At 42.6% G+C, this 19,424-nt stretch overlaps 1 protein-coding gene across 1 annotated transcript in view; it reads right to left on the reverse strand.

Annotated features, from left to right (window-relative positions):
• appbp2 (amyloid beta precursor protein (cytoplasmic tail) binding protein 2) overlaps positions 1-18,628 on the reverse strand; it is an 84,042-nt gene extending 65,414 nt beyond the window's left edge. The window contains exons 1-2 of the mRNA XM_085964533.1: positions 18,455-18,628; positions 2,119-2,207 (exon numbers count right to left, since the gene is read on the reverse strand). Coding sequence (XP_085820659.1) covers positions 2,119-2,207; positions 18,455-18,592 — 227 coding nt within the window. The 5' untranslated portion in view covers positions 18,593-18,628. The remainder of the gene's footprint in view (positions 1-2,118; positions 2,208-18,454) is intronic.
• Between the last annotated feature and the right edge of the window lie 796 nt (positions 18,629-19,424).

Genomic DNA, 19,424 nt, shown 5'->3' on the forward strand with positions numbered 1-19,424 from the left:
AGCACAAGGCGACTGCCAACAAGCTACTTGCCATGAAGGTAAAAGGACCCGCCACAACTGAACCTAAATTGGTCCTTGTACAGCATATACCCACAAAAGAATCCAGCAAAAAGTCACTGAAGAGCATAAAAGCAGAAATTCTGGCTGATTACTTTCTTCTCCGTAACTGCAGCACCCATATGATTGTCCCAGTAAGACCAGCTAACTCAGCACTAACCAGAGATCAAACTTTAGACCGTCCTGGTCTTTACCAAACCAGGCAATGCATTTGCTTACTGAGCTACTGCAAGATGTGGAATTACAAGTTTCCACAAGCTCTTTCTGGAGGGTGGGGGGAGAAGTGCACCTGGAGTCTACGTTTGGGTACAAAATAAAATGACTGCTTCATTAACTTTTTAAATGTGCAATTTAACAGTGTAAAATGTATTAGGCGTTACCAAGATGGATTTTTTTTGGGGGGGGGGGGGGGCGGGGGCAGGAAGAGGGAGAGAGGTCACAAGCGCTTATTAAGGGGAGGTACGAGTGTCACTGCTATTGAATTCCTTGATGCATTCCTGAATGCAGAGCTCAGATCCAGCTCCTAGCAGACACTTGCACTGCTCTGGGATCAGACATTACTGCGTGCTCCTATTCGGTATCCTATTTGACCCTGAGCTTATGACGCTTTATGCTCTCCATCATGAAGACTGCCTACTTCCACTTCTATTACATTGTCCACCTCCATCCCTACCTCAATCCATCTGCTACTGAAACTCTCACCTATGCTTTTGTCAACTCCAGACTCCGTAAATGTCGGCTCAACCAAAACTCTGCTGTCCGCATCCTTTCCTGCATGAAATCTCGCTCACCCATCAGCTCTGTCCTCCCTGATCTACATTGGCTCCTGGTCTCCCAATCTCTCAAATTAAAAATTCTCATCCTCCTGTTTAAATCCATACATGGCTTGGACCTTCCCTATTGGTTACCTAATCCAGCCCTACAGCACCCACCCCAACTCTTATTCGGACTCTGGCCCCTTGTGCATCCCGCTCTCCCTTCATCCCCTCATCGTTGGCCACGCCTTCAACTGCCTAGGTCCCACGGTCTGGAATGCCCTCCTTAAAACCGACCACTTTGAGCAAGCTTTTGGTCACCCATCCTAATATCTCCTCCTTTAGCTCATTATCGATTATGCTTCTGTGAAGCGCTTTGGGATATTTTTCTACTTTAGAGACTCTATATGATGAATACAAGATGTTATTCCTGTGCTACGGATAGGAACTGAAAATCTTACGAAGGAATTTCTGATTCAACAAAAACACCAGGAATTTCCACCAGTACTATACAGAAGAGGCTTTAGTCCAAGTTAAACAAAAGGACCACCTAAGAATCAGGTCTGATAATGATGTGTGAACCAGGAAAGGGGAGTGGGGTGGGGGTGGGGGGAAAAGATCTCTTCAAGGGATGGAGGAAAAAGTGTAAAGGCAAAGAGTTGGCAGGGCAGGGAGGGAGAACATTTTTTGTACTTAACCACCAATGGTTATGGTTATGGGAAGGGGGCTGGGTCATAATATTATGATTTTTAAAAAAGCTCCCAACATGGAAAAGTTCTACAACTGCTGAAATAGACGAATTAACATTATATCGAGAGGAAAGCAAAATTACTTGGTCATTACAGAATTACAAGTATTGGCAATCTGAAGTAAGAGCTATCTTACTAATAGAATTGGATTGCACATTTCCCATCAGGAAGATATAATTAAAGCAGATCTAAAATAAATTCAGTCAAAAGTACCAATAATACCTGTAGGAGCAGGTTAAGCCTATACTTTAAGATAGAGCCTTATCCTTCAGTTTACCAAAATACTTGGAAGCCAGAAATGGTGGTCAGAATGTTTTGACACTGGCCCACGATTCCAACTATATGGAGTTTATGAAAGAAAGTGCGATAGAAAACACTGGAGGCAATTCCAGATCACTAAATTTCACGCTCGGAATCCTATTACTCAGTTGCTGCTTCCAGATTGAAACTAGACACACAGAAAAACGTAATCTATTGACTGGGTAATGACAAATATGAATTGATTAATTATAGTATAAATATTTACATGTACTGTACATAGAATCAGGTACGCTTACCTTTTGTCTGATGCTCTAAGCACCTTCGCAAACACCTCCAGCTCACAGAATTCACCACCCAGTTGGCATAGGCGTCCTTGTTGATAAAGCTGCAAAAGCCAATGGTGATTTGAGTCAGAAAAATTACAGCACCTGTTATGAGCATCCAAATCATATTTTGCTTACTTTTAAGAAACCATATTGGTCCATTTCCCCAGTTTTACTTGGGCTTGGCACTGTTTTTGTTCTTTTCCATATTACATAACAAGCAGCAGTTGTACAACGTTTCTTTACAGCCAAAAGTTAATGCTGGGAATGGGCCACTTTCCATTGTGGGCAACCAGTATCAATATCAAGCACGCCCAGGTCAGTACAGCACACTTATATGCAGACTATTGCTTCCTCTATACTGCTCCTGGTGCAGCATGGTATTTTTTTCATTTTTTACACCAGCTGTCCTATACTCTCTTATTGAGACTGCCAACTTAGTACTGAATTAGGCACAATTTATGCCTACTAAGATGCCCAAACTACTTTTGCTCCATAGAATCATAGAAATTTACGGCACAGAAGGACCCATTCGACCCATCGTGTCTGTCTTCTCACCGTTAAGGACCTGGACAAAGAAGACTTTCATTCCATCATTCCAAGATGGACTCTGACCTAAAAATTGCACTTTTCAAAGACTGGAAACTGCAGAACCAATCAAAATGGAAAGACTCAAACGTAAATAACACATAAAAGTCATAGGTTGTAAAAGATAACTAGTTACAACTTGGATCGCACACCTCCACAACCTAAATGTAAACTGTATTTAAGAATAATCAAAACCTTGACTGAATAGACAATTTTACACAAGACAGCTTTTATTACTATATAAGGAATGCTTCAACATTTCATTTCCAATTCACACTTTTGATCAATGTCCAGCAAGGCCATTCGGCCCAACTGGTCCATGCTGTCATTTGTGCTCCACACAAGCCTCCTCCGCTATGTAATGAAAGGGTTAGAAGCGGAGCGTGTACAACCTGTGTACAAGGCAGTGGTTTTGTTTTTGATCTGGTGGGAGGGCAGGGGGGAAATCTCTTGATTTCACACAGTTCCCCGCTTTGTCCCATATCCTGATTGGTGGAAAGAACTCCTGGGGTGGTACTGAGCCAGATGGGTGAAGGACAAGGCTTGGGGTTTGTGCTGAGTCAGCTGTCCTGTAATACGATCTTGGTCACGATGCCCACCATGTCCAAATAGCTAGCTGGCACTCTAGGCTGGCGAATAAATAATTGACAGCGTGAGGGAGGGGGTGGAGGGAAGTTGGAACTGTGCCCCTAGCTTGAGCTGGTGCCTTCCTTGGAGAAGGGGAGAAAACTGGGATGTGGGGACAGGAAGCGATCTGTGCAATGCATCCTGCATGAAGTGCTAGTTTTCTTGGAGGGTGGTTTGGAATCTGAGACTTCACCATTGGTCCGAATCAGGAACTGGGAATGTGCTTGAAGTTGCTGTTACACTGCACAGCCACCCTCGTCCCGTGCGATTGCTTCCATCTAGCCACTGCCGCAACATTGCACTAGAGAGGGTAGGGAGCAGATTTACGAGGATGTTGCCAGGACTGGAGAATTTTAGCTATGAGGAAAGATTGGATAGGCTGGGGTTGTTTTCTTCGCAACAGAGGAGGCTGAGGGGAAGAATTGATTGAGGTGTATAAAATTATGAGGGGCCTAGATAGAGTGAAGAGGAAGGACCTATTTCCCTTAGCAGAGAGAGGTCAATAACCAGGCAGCATAGATTTACAGCAATTGGTAGAAGGATTAGTGGGGAGTTGAGAAATTTTTTCACCCAGAGGGTGGTGGGGGACTGGAACTCACTGCCTGAAAGAATGGTAGAGGCAGAAACCCTCATTGCATTTAAAAAGTACTTGGATATGCACTTGAAGTGCCATAACTTACAAGGCTACGGACCAAAAGCTGAAAAGTAGGATTAGGCTGGATAGCTCTTTTTCAGCCAGCACAGACACGATGGGTCAAATGGCCTCCTTCTGTGTCGTAAATTTCTATGATTCTAATCTCTGCTGGAAGTGTATACATATTGACTTCATGCAAGGATAGGATCTGGCTTAGCTGTGATGCCCTCTGCAGTTCAGCATTCTGCCGACAGCCACCATCAAGGTTCCCATATCAATAATGGTCACTTGGACAAGATACTGGCACCCACGGAATCATATCCAAACAAGAAGTTGAACGTTTCAGGATAAAGGGGAAAAAAAGAGAAAAACTGAATAGAAGAGAAAGTCCACTGTAAATTTTGCTGTGTTTTTGAAGCAAATTTTGTGGTATGTACCTTATATAAAAATAGACTGATAGAATACTGCATTACTACAAGTTTCGCACTGCTCAAGACCCAAGGCTATCACACTTTTACTAAAGCTGATCAGTAATTGAACACAAAGCCATTTTGACCCATCCACTAGACCACTCTACTGTACAATTATGCAGCCACATGGTCTTGAGTGGGGGTGGTGGGAGCCACAAAACGCAATAGGATTTATTTTATGTTGGACAACAAGACTGACCATTCATAAAGCATGCTAGAACTTGATGCTTGTGATGACAAATGACATCCTTATTTTCCTTTTAAATGGAGATTGCTGGCAAAATGTGAGAGCAATTATGTAGAAGAACCAACTGCACAGGAGAACAAGCCAGCAGAAAGTATTAGAAACAGGAGCTAGCATGTCGAGTCATTTTTGTGCCTAGGTTATGGATCTGCTCTTAGTATTGGAGAGAGGCAAATTATCGTGTTTAACCTAACCAGGTTTTATCTGAAACTTAAGACATACTGGGGGCTAAACTGGATAGCACCCAAAAACGGGCGCGGGGATTGCAATACGCGATTGTGGCCAAGAGGACGATGTGATGGTCAGTGACAGAGGGAAGGTAAGGAATGTGGGTGAATGGGGTTGAGGTTACTGGTATCGCACTTGAATTAGTATTTCACGTACAGCACGGGCAGAAAGTGGCCATCTAGGTTGCAGCCTTCCTTCCTCTTCTTCCTCCTTCTCGTGCTCCTGAGCTTCTTGCCTGAGGTGGTGGCAAGGACTGTCCCCTCATGATGGCGAGGTTTTTTAAAAAATTATTTGTTCACAGGATGCGGGCAGCGACAGCAAGGCCAGCATTTATTGCCCATCCCTAATTGCTCTCGAGAAGGTGGTGGTGAGCCACCTTCTTGAACCGCTGCAGTTCATGTGCTGCAAATTTTTAATCTTTGTTGTGTTGTATTTAAGCACATATGAATATAATGTTCTTGGGCCTCAGGTTGTGCAGTATACAGCGTACCACCACATATCTTGAGACCCGCTCAGCCGAGTACAGCAGAGCGGTTCAGACAGCAGTATCGTTGCTTCAGCATGCCAATGGGCTGCTCTACCACATTTCTTGTGGCAGCATGACTCTCACGGTATGCATGCTGCGCACATGTGCATGGGTTGCGAACCAGAATCATGAGCCATGTGGTCAGTGGATAGCCCTCGTCGCTCAGTAGCCACCCTTTGGTTTGCTATGGTGGCTGAAATATAGTTGGCACAGCAGACTGCTGCAGAATGAACGCATCATAACTGCTGCCAGGATACCGGGCGCTGACCTGCTTGATGCACTGCCTATGGTCACACACCAGCTGCATGTTGGTGAAGTGGAATCCCCTTCAGTTCTGGTACATGGCAGAGTTGACATGCGGCGCCTGCAAAGCAATGTGCGTGCAGTCAATAGCATCCTGCAAACTTTCGTGCTCACTCTGCCTGCTTGTCTCTGGCAAGAGGGAATGAAATAAAGTTATCTCTCGTTGACTAGACAGCCTCAGTGACCTCCCTTATGCAACAGTGCACTGCAAATGGTGAGATGTTGTTAATATGGTTGCGAAGGGGTGGAAAGTTTCCGGAAAATTTTCCACAGGAAGTTTAGCTTGGGAATTTTGCCCAAAAAAGCACATGCTAGCATAATATTGTTTTTTTTTTGTATTTCTTTCATTTTTTTTTTCCCCCACAGGTCCTCTCTTAAAATTACTAACAGAGATGGAATCTTAATTATTAAGGAATTTCTTAATCAATATATGTTTATCTTCTTACTTGGCTTGTTTTAATAATTACAAGTTTGTGTGACTGAACAAATGTGTCCTGATTGGTTGGATGAGTGATTAGCTCCCTCTATTGGTGGTGTAGCGTCGTGCGTGCACAGGTCATGCTTCCATCACATGGAGCATCAGGAAAAATTTACTCACCCTGTTGCAATCGTGCTGATCGAGCACAGTTCGACACAGAGAAGAATGCCCTTTATTTCGCTGCATAGAACAATGCCACGTTTACCGTCGGATGTGTGGAAGCATTTTACCCCAGGCATTAAAGATGGAAAGACTGTGTACACGTGCAAACACTGTACAAAGCCATATGTAAAGAATGCCACAAAGATGCAGCAGCATTTATCCAAATGCAACAACTTCACTCAAAGCTCACAGCAGTCAGCCCAGAGTTCCTCTGCTTCCATTCAAGAAGATGATGGTTCACATTCAGCATCAGGCTCCTTATCATCAGCAACTCCTGGCCCACTTGGAAGGTTCTTTGATACAATGGATAACCATAGCCAGAAGAATGCAGATGAGTGCCTTGCTTGAGCTGTATATGCGACAGGCTCACCCCTCATGCTCACAATGTGTACTGGAAGAGATTTTTCAATGTTATTCGCCCTGCATACTGTCCTCCCACCAGACATGCTTTGTCTACTTATTTGCTGGAGGCTGAGTATAACAGAGTCCAAGGAAAACTCAAAGAAACAATAGAGATGGCAGACTGTGTTGCAGTTATCTCAGATGGGTGGTCAAATGTACGAGGGGAGGGCATTATAAACTACATCGTCTCCACTCCTCTTCCAGTGTTCTTTAAGAGCACAGGCACGAAGGACAACAGACACACAGGCACATACATTGCTGATGAGCTGAAAGCGGTCATCAACGATCTTGGATCACAAAAGGTCTTTGCAGTAGTTACTGACAATGCTGCGAATATATGAAGGCTGCTTGGGCTCAAGTGGAGGAGGCCTACCCTCATATTACATCTACTGGGTGCGCAGCTCATGGGCTCAACCTGCTCCTCAAGGACATCATGGGGTGGAGAACCATGGAAACACTGTACAAGAGAGCCAAGCAAGTTGTTAAGTATGTCAGGGGAAAACAGGTAGTTGCAGCAACCTACAACTCCAAGCAAACGACAAAGAACACCACCACCACACTGAAGCTGCCCAGCAACACTAGATGGGGTGGCATTGTCATAATGTACAACAGCCTTCTGGAGGGTAAGGAGTTGCTGCAAGAAATGGCAACATCCCAGTCTGGGGATATGGAAACCACCATCAAGAAAATACTGCTGGATGATGTGTTTTGGGAGAGAGTGGTTAGCAGCCTTAAACTACTCTCACCAGTAGCATCTGCAATTGCTCAGATTGAAGGAGATGACGCTGTCTTGTCAGATGTTCTCAGGCTTTTTGCTGATTTAAAAGAACAAAATCAGCATTGCCCTACCCACATCCCTGCTGCTCAAAGCAGAGGAGAAGGCAATTGTTCAATTCATACAAACACGTCAAGAATTTTGTGTCAAGCCGATTCAAGCTGCAGCATACATGCTGGACCCAAAGCATGTTGGGAGACCAATACTTTCTGGAGAACAGATCAACAGCGCTTACAGTGTGATTTCTACCCTCTCACGCCACCTCAATCTGGATGTGGGCAAAGTTCTGGGAAGTCTGGCAAAGTTCTCTACCAAGCAAGGTCTTTGGAATGGGGACGGGATAAGGGAATCATGCAAGCATATCAGTGCACATACCTGGTGGAAGGGACTTTGTGCATCTGAGGCCCTGTCACCTATTGCATCGGTGATACCCCAAATCCCACCTTCATCAGCGGTTTCTGAACGAAACTGGTCACTTTTTGGGAATACGCATACAAAGGTGCGCAACAGGCTGACTAACAAGAGAGTGGAGAAACTGGTGTCTAGCCGAGCGAACCTACAACTTATTGAGCCAGATACAGAAGTGTCCACCACACAGCTAGACAGTGACACAGAGAAGGAAATGGACACGTCAGAGCCAGAGCATCAGGAGGAGCAATGATGAGTAGAAGACTCAAAGGGACAAAATAAGGACAAATTACAGGCTAAATAAGCTGACGCTCTTTTTATTTTATTTTAGGTCTTTTTTGTGGGAGTTCAATAAAGTTCAAAATTATAACCTAAATAAAGTTTTGAAAGCCTGTTTTTATTTGTATGGAACAGTATGTCTATTTTGATGACAAAAGATAATAAGGGTCAGAGACAAAAACCATCAGTGTGCAAAAAAACTCAAAATTCCCATGGAAAGTTTCCTCTTTTAAAATATTCCTGGAATTTTGCAACCCTAGTTGCTAATATCTCCAGCTCTAGCATGGAAGGAGCCAGACGCATAGAAGTTCATTGCCACAGTCACCTTCTGAGCCACTGGCAATGAGGTTCCTGACCTGCTTGGAGGTTGGGAGTTGTGGCTGCAACAGTTGGCAGATTTCAGTAATAACCTCCTTAGTGAAGCGCAGATGTCTCAAACATTGGTTGTCACTGAGGTTCAGGTAGGAGAATTGCTTCCTGAACACCCTGTGCGGATATGGCCTCCTGCCAAGAGCCCTTCTTCCCTTCCCAATTCCAATTCCAATTCAAATGCTTTATTGGCATGAAAGTTTACAGAGAACCATATTGCCAAAGCTTCCCTCTTCTTGAGCTCTCAGAGCTTGTCCTGCTCTGCATGGCCTCTGCTCATTCTTCCAATGATGCTTGATTCCAACAGGAAGGGCTTACTAGTGCACCCATGTCTGGGAGTAACTGGTTTGTGCAGAAGCCTCGAAATCAGCAAAAGGTACTTGATTACCTGCCACACCACTCCCTGTAGACTTTTGAAACAACTATGGAAAGCACTAAAAACATGTAGAATCGTAGCAACAGCCAGAAGAAATAAACTAACAACTAACCTGCAAGTAGTTGATGATCCCTTTAAATAGCGCTGGTGGGGGGGGGGGGGGGTCCTTCATGCTGCTGAATGCATGTTCAGCTGTGCGAGGTTGAGGGGGCGTCAGCTGGAGCGTGGAGCTCCAAAATGGCAGCGCTGGCCTCAAATCAGAAAGTCATGATCTTCCTGCTCTGCATACTTCCGGTGGATGTTAAATGTGCGTGCTAACCACTTTACCACGATGCCGTCCGGCGCGCTTGGCGTCAGAAGTGTGTGCGCACGCCGCAGACACCATTTTAGAACCCTAAGGGAACTTGTAGCGCCCATTCGCCTGCACCCCCCCAATGTTCAACAGAACTACTTTACAAATTACACTGGAAACCAAATACATGCAGAAAGTCAATAATTTTATTGGCTGACCCAGTGCTTTTAATAATCTGAAGGTCTATCAAACGCAAGTAGCTAATCACACATTTAACAGGCAACAACCTATGATTTAATATCTTTACAGAGTTCAGTTCAGAGTTTCTGTTAAACACAATATGGAAACAAAGTACATTTATGGCTGAATGTCATTATGTTGTATTCATCCAATGTAATTATATGAACAGCATCTGTTGGTAGACTGGCAGTATTATGAACAATTACAGTGTAACATGATCTTATTGAAGGATTAATGAATGATCACGTGCAGAACCCAGTCAGATATTAATGACAATCAAACAAAAAGATCCAAATATAGATTAAAACCGAATGTGTAAACTGCACAATGCACATTTTAAAAGGTTAATGGGAAACATTTAAGGCTATAATCTGTGTTCAGATGTAAATATTGCACTGTTTGAGCCTCATGGTCACTGTTTAGAACATCCAAACCTACTCAGTGAGGCCAGAATCTTGAAACCTAACAATCTCTTATATCAGAGATTAATTTCTGATACTTATTTTTAAATTAACATTGTCAATTCTATATTCCTGCTTCATGGGATTTTTAAAAAATACAACTGGCCAAGGGAGACTGAACAACAAATACGGACGCTGTTAAGGGTTAGATTCTCGGCCTGATACACTGTAATTGGCCCTTAATGACAAACTGCGAGAAAGAATTCCAATTCTCATATCTTACATCAAATAATTCATGGTTACATATATTGTAACTAGAGTGTTAGGACTTGGGTAAAGAACTGTCCGAAAGAGCCTCGTTTTTCCCTGCCTTAGAGATGATGTAAACAATATAGTTACTGAACACTCCTTGAAGTATAGTAAACAAAAAAGGGCGTTATGAAAAGCCACAATTGATGACTAACGCAAATCCAAAATGTCATTCAGCCCATCTAACTCATTTTGACATTCAAGTCCTAATTCATGACAGGCACATGCTTAAATCTCTACTGCACTTTATTGCCAGGCCTATTTCTCTCACCCCACATGAATCAGCAAATTGAATGCTGTAACTGGATTTATATTCAACTTGGCAAGGTATTCCTTAAAATTTTTAAGTAGTTAATTAACTTATATTCATACCTCCTCCTCCCACCCCTTCCCCCCCCGACACCCCTCCCCAACCCCACCCTTTTCCTAGTTTCTGTAGAAAATCTCCACAGCATCACACAAACTCTCCATCACCATATAAACCTGGGTCAAGTCCTGGACATTTTCCTAATGGGACAAGATGGAGTTTCCTTCATGTTGAATGGCACTGGATCTAGAAACACATATGTCTGACCTTCTGGCAAAGCCAAGAATGTTGCTAACAATGCAATATAAAAATGGTAACATGGCTAGCAACAATCAGCCACGTTTACCACAGACCAGAAGGGGAATGTAATGATTATGTGGTTTGTACAATAACAAATATGTGAAGGACCTGATGGGAACTATTTTTCTTTATTCACATTTATTAGTAACAGGTAGAGTAGTACCAAAGTCATATCACATATCCATTTCTCCTTGAATGCAGATAATAAATAGACATGACCCTTCAGTAATACTCTTCGTTACACTGAAGCTGAGATAGAATCCCTTTCCAATTTTACTCCCTCATGGAGCTTCCTAATCCTGCGTTTCGCTTGCCCTTTTTAGGAACCGCTAAGTGAGGAGCACGTTCCCCGAGATGTACCCTTTTAAGTTCAACCAGGAACAAAGAAAAATCAAAAATGCATCTTTAAAAATCAAATAAAGTGACCAATCGTGTATCTATAATTAAAAACAGTATGTATGTAGTTCTGGATATAACGTGGATAAATGCGAGGTTATCCACTTTGGTGTCAAAAACAGGAAGGCAATTATCTGAACGGCAATAGATTGGGAGAAGGAGAAGTGCAACGAGACCTGGGTGTCCTTGTGCACCAGTCACTGAAGGTAAGCATGCAGCTGCAGCAGGCGGTTAAGGCGGCAAATGGTATGTTAGCCTTCGTAGCGAGAGGGTTTGAGTACAGGAACAAGGATGGCTTGCTACAGTTGTACAGGGCCTTGGTCAGACCACATCTTGAGTATTGTGTGCAGTTTTGGTCGCCTTATCTGAGGAAGAATGTTCTTGCCATGGAGGGAGTTCAGCGAAGATTCACCAGGCTGATACCTGGGACGGCAGGAATGACGTATGAGGAGAGATTGGGTCGATTGGGCTTATATTCGCTGGAGTTTAGAAGAATGAGAGGGGATCTCATTGAAACTTATAAAATTCTGACAGGACTGGACAGACTAGATGCAGGAAGGATGTTCCCGATGGTCGGGGAGTCCAGAACCAGGGGTCACAGTCTAAGGATAAGGGGTAAGCCATTTAGGACAGAAATGAGGAGGAATTTCTTCACCCAGAGAGTGGTGAACCTGTGGAATTCTCTACCACAGAAGGCAGTAGAGGCCAATTCATTAAATATATTCAAGAAGGAGTTGGATATATTTCTTAAGGCTAAAGGGATCAAGGGATATGGGGAGAAAGCAGGGACAGGGTACTGAATTTGGATGATCAGCCATGATCTCATTGAATGGCAGAGCAGGCTCGAGGGGCCAAATGGCCTACTCCTGCTCCTATCTTCTATGTTTCTATGGAGGCTATCCCTGGAGTGGCAGCCATGTGCAGCTCATAAGTATCAGGCCCAAATGTATTTTGTCACCAGATTGCAAATTTCTTGTCTTAATGGACTATTTGCATAACAAAATCGGCACACTATCAAGCGGTGCTTCTGGTGATGGCAACCTGAATGCCTTTTAAATTAGTCAATATTATACATAAAAGCCAGCATGTCAGATCTCAACTGGTTTGTCCAGTGGCGGGATAAACTGGCACAAAATACACAGCTTAGGTGCACCTGGTTTTAACCCTGAAAGTACTGTAACAAAAAGATAGAATAAAAATATACCATGAACACAATACATTTTGGCTTAAATGTATCTGCAGAGTGATGAGAAAACAATATTTATTTAAGAAAAGTTACTCTAACACAGCTCTAATATTGCTGGTCCTTCCTCCTGCAGATCAGTTGGAGAGAGATAAACCTACCTTTCAATCACCGTACCAACAGGGTAGGTGGGCACATAAAAGGTAGTCTTTCACTGACACCCACGTTGAAAGCGATAGGTTGGCAGAGTAACAGAAGTGCTGCCTTACTACAAATGTTATTTTCATCTGATGAAGTTTGATTCTACAATTACAATATTAAATGTAATGGACACAATACTCAAGATAGGATCTGACCAGAGCCCTTACAGTTTGATTGCAGCTCCCTCTGGCTTGTATTCTACTGTATTAGCTAATGTTACTCTTTCATCCCCTCCCCCATTTCCCAGCCCCCAAACTAATGAAGGGTTTTGACCCGAAACGTTGACTCTATTTCTCTCTCCACGGATGTTGCCTGGCCTGCTGAGTTTTTCCAGCATTTTCTGTTGTTACTTACTCAACATTATATTGGTTTTGTTAATTGCTGCTCTGCATTGGTTGGACATGTTGAGCACCAAGTCTAATAAAATTCCTAGGGCTCTTTAGTTATTTCAACACTATTCATGGAGTACAACCACTTCTCCTTATGTGCAGTACTTTATTTACACTTGATTGCATTAAATTTCATCTGCTAATGTTCTACCTACTCACATATTTGATTTAACTTATTCCATAATCTGAGCTGCCTCCTTCGATTTCACTCCCCCTCCTAGTTTGGTATCATCTGCAAATTTGACCAATTTGCATTGAACTTGTGTGTCTAGGTCACTGATATAAATCAGAAACAGCAGTTAATTATGCAAAGTACTGTACTTAGTGGAAAAAGATAATCACGTTTGAGTGAATTCAGTTTGTGGTGAAATGAGGTCTTGTACTTGCCAGTTCAGAAGACTTCTGCATTTAATCAACAAGTAATTTTCAGCATTGGCAAGAAGAAAAAAATGACCCGAGCCCTTTCATATCCATTGCTCCTTAACAATACATATCCTGTGCAGCAATTTTACCCTATTTCAGTACATGCATGGAGTCTGGCTGAAAGAAGTTTAAAAAAAGTAAATTTTTAAAAATGCTACTGAATGTACATGTGCAATTTTTATTATAAAACTTATTTTGCTCCTCCAACAGCTCGGCTGATTAAGTATACAAACTAGAAGGTCGCATGTTCAATCTCTACTCTTTGCTAAGTTACTGAGTTAGCTGATCACAGTAGACATGTGCTACAATCAGCCTCTCTCACTAAGTTAGGGAGGAGGACATAAAAAAAAGTCTCTTATGTTTCCTACGCCTGATCGCTATCGAGCGACCGCTGCTGGGAACACATATGTGGACTTTGGGCAGGGCATCTGTGATGCTCCTCACAAACCACAGTGCTAATGGGTAGGATGTTCTAGACGAACAAGCAGTGGGAAACTTACCAGCCATCTTAGCTAATTAAGTTGCAGCAGTACCCCGGCGCACATTTAGCTATGCCTTGGCTTTGCCAATCTGCAAGGAGAGAGCTTGTGCAATTGGTGGGCCAACATAAACCCTACAGGTTGGTGTATATTTAATTGGAAACTCTTAAAATATGGTGCGAGGTTTTCATGCATGTCAGATACCCAGCTGGCCCCCAAAAAGCTATTCTTGTCCTGAATGAGTCCAAAGACTGTTTCATTACCTAATGTTGAAGCCCCGCATCCTAAGAAAAAAGGTGGAACTACCCCTACAAGAAATGAAAGACAGGAGTTGTACAAGCAAGTCCCTGAATTAATAACTGGAATGCTTATTTTAATTTCCCAGCTCTATTATTCGTAGACACAAGTCATTTTTAGATAAGTATGTTAAAAAAAGTGGAAAAGAGGATTAAATTTTTTGTGGCAGTTATGGTTTAATTAAAATAATGACAATTTTATATCACTGTGCTTAACTGTCCACACTAAATAACTCAAGTTGGGGCTTAAACTTTACTCTTGATATGAAAATTAGTTGAGACAGTAGTAAAAATTGAGATAAGAGTCAACCCCGGAACATTTAGTCCTGCAAATTATTTTAATCTCTGCAATTTGTATAGTTCAGTATTCTCTGAATCTGTGGCAGTATCACTATGCAGAAACAATGAAACTATTTAAAATGCATTTGTAACAAACTGACACTAAATGCACTGTGTTAATACTGGAATTTAAAATCTCAGGCATTTTAAGCCAATGCCCATTGTGTAACAATTTATAACATGCAAACATTGTCCAAGTATTCCAGTCGATTTACAAGTAGACTACAATAACTTGCAGTTATACAGAGCTTTTAACGTAGAAAAACATCCCAAGACACAAGGGAAAAAAATGGACCCGAGCCAAAGGAGAGATTAGAAGTGGCCGAAAGCTAGGTCACAGATGTAGGTTTTAAGGTGGTCTTTGAATGAGGGAAGGGAGCTAGAGGGGCAGAGGGGTTTACAGTGGGAAATTCAGAGCATGAGGCCTAGATAGCTGAAGGAACAGCCATCAGCAGTGGGGGGAATGCACAAGAAACTATAGTCAGAGGAACGGAGCGCTTGGTGGATGATGAAGGGCTGGAGAAGGTTACAGTGTTAGCAAAGACAGACACCATGGAGGGATTTAAACAGAGGTAAGAATTTTAAATTTGCAGCATTGAGGCACTGGGAGCCTATGTAAGTCAGCGAGGACAGGAACAATGGGCAAGTGGGGCTTGGTATGGGATAGACTATGGACAGCAGATTTTTGGAGAAACAATAGAATTAATTTACTAAACTGAAAACTCAATTTCTTTTGTATGATTTTAATACATTTGGAATTACCACACCCAATTAGCATCTTTGAGTCAAGTAAATGAAAACTACTGCTTTTCCTCTGGGCAATCAGATTAGGAAAATGAATGTGCATCCCAGTACTCCAACTTGTCCTTCAAAGTGCTCTTTGGTAATGCCATGACAAACACCTCAGGGAAATCAATCGGAATAGTTTCCTTTGAAGCGTGGGCAAAATGAAATACATACTTCATATTGTTAAAGACGTGAAGGAGAGAATTAAATTGCATCCAGAGCTTTGGCACAGTATGAGCAAGGCAATTGGTTTATGGGTTTCACAAAAAAATTGACAACCTTTGAATTCCATGTAATAAAATTGGAATGTGACTTGTACAGTCACCATAAATCATCAGCCCTGAATATGAGGTTATAGGAAATGTGTCTAAATTTCAGAAGGAAAAAAAATCATTAAAACGTTATGACAAATGCGATTGTCTTATGTGCTTTGCGGTATTTATCAAACTTTATGAAGCATAATAATTCTCACACGTACTAAGCCAAGGCAGAACACCATTACTATTTCATAAATATTATTGTACTTATAAAGAAACCTTTTTCTTTCTGCCTTTCCTTACCCCATCCTCCCTCAGCAATGGGTGCTTAATTACCAAAATCTAGATGAAATTTGCAATGGCATATTCTATAACTCTTTCTTGCAAATAACATTTTAAGTTCTGCTGTTAGGAACATGAGTAGGCCACTCAGCACCTCGATCCTGTTCTGCCGTTCAATTTGATCGCGGCTGGTCTGCATATCAACTCCATTTACCCACCTTTGATCCATCTTTAAAATTTCAATTGACGCAGTACCCACAACCATTTGGGGAACAGAGTTCCAGATTTCCACTCCCTGTTGTGCTTCTTGATTTCATTCCTAAATGACCTAGCTCTAATTTTAAGATTGTGCCCTCTGGTTCTGGATTCCCCCACCAGAGGAAGTAACTTTTCTGAATCTACTCTACTGCATCCTTTTATACACCTCAATAAGATCACCCCACAACCTTCTAAACTAAAGGGAATACAAACCTAGTCTATGTAACCGGTCTTCATAATTTAACCCGTTAAGCCAGAGTATAATTCTGCACTGTTCCTCCTCCAAGGCCAATATATCCTTCCTGAGGTGCGGTGCTCAAAATTGAACACAGTACTCCAGATGGAGTTTGATCAAGTCTCTGTACAACTGAAGCATAACTTCCTCTCCTTTGTATTCCAACCCGCTTGAGATAGGTCAACATTCCAGTAGCCTTTTTGATTACTTTTTGTACTTATGCACTAGCTTTTAGTGATATGTGGACACCCAAATCCTTTTGCTCCTCCACAGTTCCCGCCATGATGAACACATTCCGATTTGTTTTTGTGGATCCAAAGTGGATAGCCTCACACATCCCCACATTGAATTCCATCTATCACAGTTTTGCCCACTCACTTAATCTGTCTATGTCCCTTTGTAACTTTCTGCTCCAATATATAGTTTGATACATTGTGAAGCTTTATTCTGTTTGATCATCTTTCTGCCTGTAGCAAGGACACGCAGAGCAAATCCATTCCATATATTTTACCAGAATCGCCATCTCTACTGATAGATCAACAAATTTTAAATCTGAGATTGACAGCTTTTTGTTAACCAAAGGTATTAAGGGATATTGGGCCAAAAGCAGGTATATGGAGTTAGGTCGCAGATCAGCCATGATCTCATTGAATGGCGGAACAGGCTCGAGGGGGCTCAATGGCCTACTCTTGTTCCTATAAGTTCATCACAGGAGAATATTTTACAAATCAAGCACTTTTGATGCCATAAGTGTCAAGAGCAAAGCTGGTGATTTATGGATGCCAGAGTGACCCTTGAATAAGCTACTGTCACTTACCTTTTGGTTAATATTTTCTCCTGTCCCAAAGTCTTCTTGCAACATGCACTATCTTTGGCCAAGTGACAAGGCCACTCCAAGGCCAACGTCAGTGATACTCTTTAAACAACTGGTTGAAGTTACATAGAAGCAGCTTAGGGTGACTGGCCCTCTAATTCTTCACCTTGTCTCCACTCAATACAGTGCAGCAAGACTGGGAATTTACCATGAGGGGTACAATCCTGCATCCCAGTACTTCATCTTACAGCACATTGGTACTCCATCATGATGGGATTATTGTCTTAAGTTTTTATTTTTGACTTACCACTGCACAGCAAAAAATAATGAACACACCATCACAGCATATGTGAAATGGTAATAAATCTGACTATATAAGACTATGTACCATTGTATTCAAAGCTTAATTCATGGTATAGTCTGCTAAAACTAATACATAGTGAATTTTGTTTGCTACTACAGATGGGCATACAATTGGACAGCAGCACTGTAGTTTTGTCATTTCAATTCTTCACTAAACAAATGGAAGGCAACAACAGCTGATCAATGAAGCAAAAAAAGTTTTTGCAAGCCTAGCAGGAATCTGAAGGGTGCACTGGACTTGCCCAAGATAATCAACCTGGGATTCCAGTGAACGATAAATCAGCAATACATTTTTACAAATAAGAATGTGGAGGAAGGGAAGAGAAGATATGGTTAAAACAAATCTACATACATAATCAGTACAGTTGAATTGTGCACCTCACCACCCACCGCCCCCCCGTACAAGTTTGATAATTTCTTGATGTTAACATACGATAAGAAATAAAACCTCTCAAAAAACACTTTGCTATTTGCATAAAATAAAAAGCTACAATACTTACTCCAGGTAATTACAAAATACAATAAACCAATATCCCAGTTGTGTAAATATATAGTACATATAAACTGCAGTGTAGCGATAGATTGGGATTGTGTCATTACTGGCCTGGTTATAAATGACAGATTACAACTGCGGCAAATGTGGGTTGTTTTTTCAAAAAAAGCTCATTTTTAAATTCTTGCAACCCAATTACTAATGACAAGAACCCCCTCCAGCTTGTGTCCCGTGTTCCGGAGCACTACATTGACATGACATGACATGATCAGCACTGGATAACGGGGGATTACACATAACCCACTGAAAACAGCTCAATACTCGAGCCAGCTGCAATGCAAAAAAAAAGCAACTGAAAGAAAAAAGCGCCGGGGGAGGGAGGGTTAGGCGGCCATACCTTGTAGTAAACGTCAAACTGGATGTTCTCGGGCAGCGAGCGGATCTCCCTGCGGGAGCGGGTGTAGCTGTCCACCACGGCCGAGATTGCGGTGTTGTACAGGGTTTCGGGAATCCATTCCAGCTCCACCGCCGCCATATTGTTGATGTCTTTCCCCCCCCCCTCCCACTTCAGCGGCCGTCTCCCACCCGGCAGAGGCACCAACTGACCGAGCTTCTCCCACCTACCCCCCACCCCCCAAAAAAAACACACCGATCGTCACCTTTCAAACAACCCAGTCGTGTTTTAAAAAAATAATAATAATCGATTAAAATGCCATTTAATTCAAAAACGCTTCCTCCACCACCACCGCCGCCTCTTCTTCCTCCCACTTCATTTTTGGACAATTTCCTCGGCAGGCAGAACACAGCCTGTTTTTTTCAACTTACGCTAAACGTGCTGACGTATTCCGCCTGCCCCCCTTCTGCGTCATGACGTCGAAACACGTCCATTACGTCATGAGGTTTTAAAAAAAGCGAAAGGAAAACCCGCAGTGGGTGTTTTCCGCAGCTCCACTGGGTTAAATTCTCAGGGATGCGCGCAAAGAGAGGATATTACCAGCGCGGGCGGGCAGCGAGATTTAAAACCTTCCAAAAATTCTGCCAATCCCATTAATTGTGGCATTGATCCATGAGAGGGGGGAGTTTTCTCACTGAGGTGTTTCTTCCCAGTAATGTCACACTGTTCAAGACCCGGGGTCAGCTTCCACGTGCACTCTTTTGGGTAGGAACAATAAACAAATAAACTGTAGATTAACAAAAACATTAAATGAAACTTAACAACTTAAATTAAAATGTTATTCCCAGGGGGTGATGATGCACTCCAGTCCCTGCGGTGCCCATCGGTGGCGGAAGGCCCCGAGCGTGCCGGCGGACACCGCGTGCTCCACCTCCAGGGCCACCCGGGTGCAAACATGGCCGCGGAAAAGAGG

The sequence above is a fragment of the Somniosus microcephalus genome, chromosome 22 (genome assembly GCF_052327205.1).
Source record: "Somniosus microcephalus isolate GS21.2 chromosome 22, FLI_Smic_1.0, whole genome shotgun sequence".
NCBI classification, from domain to species: domain Eukaryota; kingdom Metazoa; phylum Chordata; class Chondrichthyes; order Squaliformes; family Somniosidae; genus Somniosus; species Somniosus microcephalus.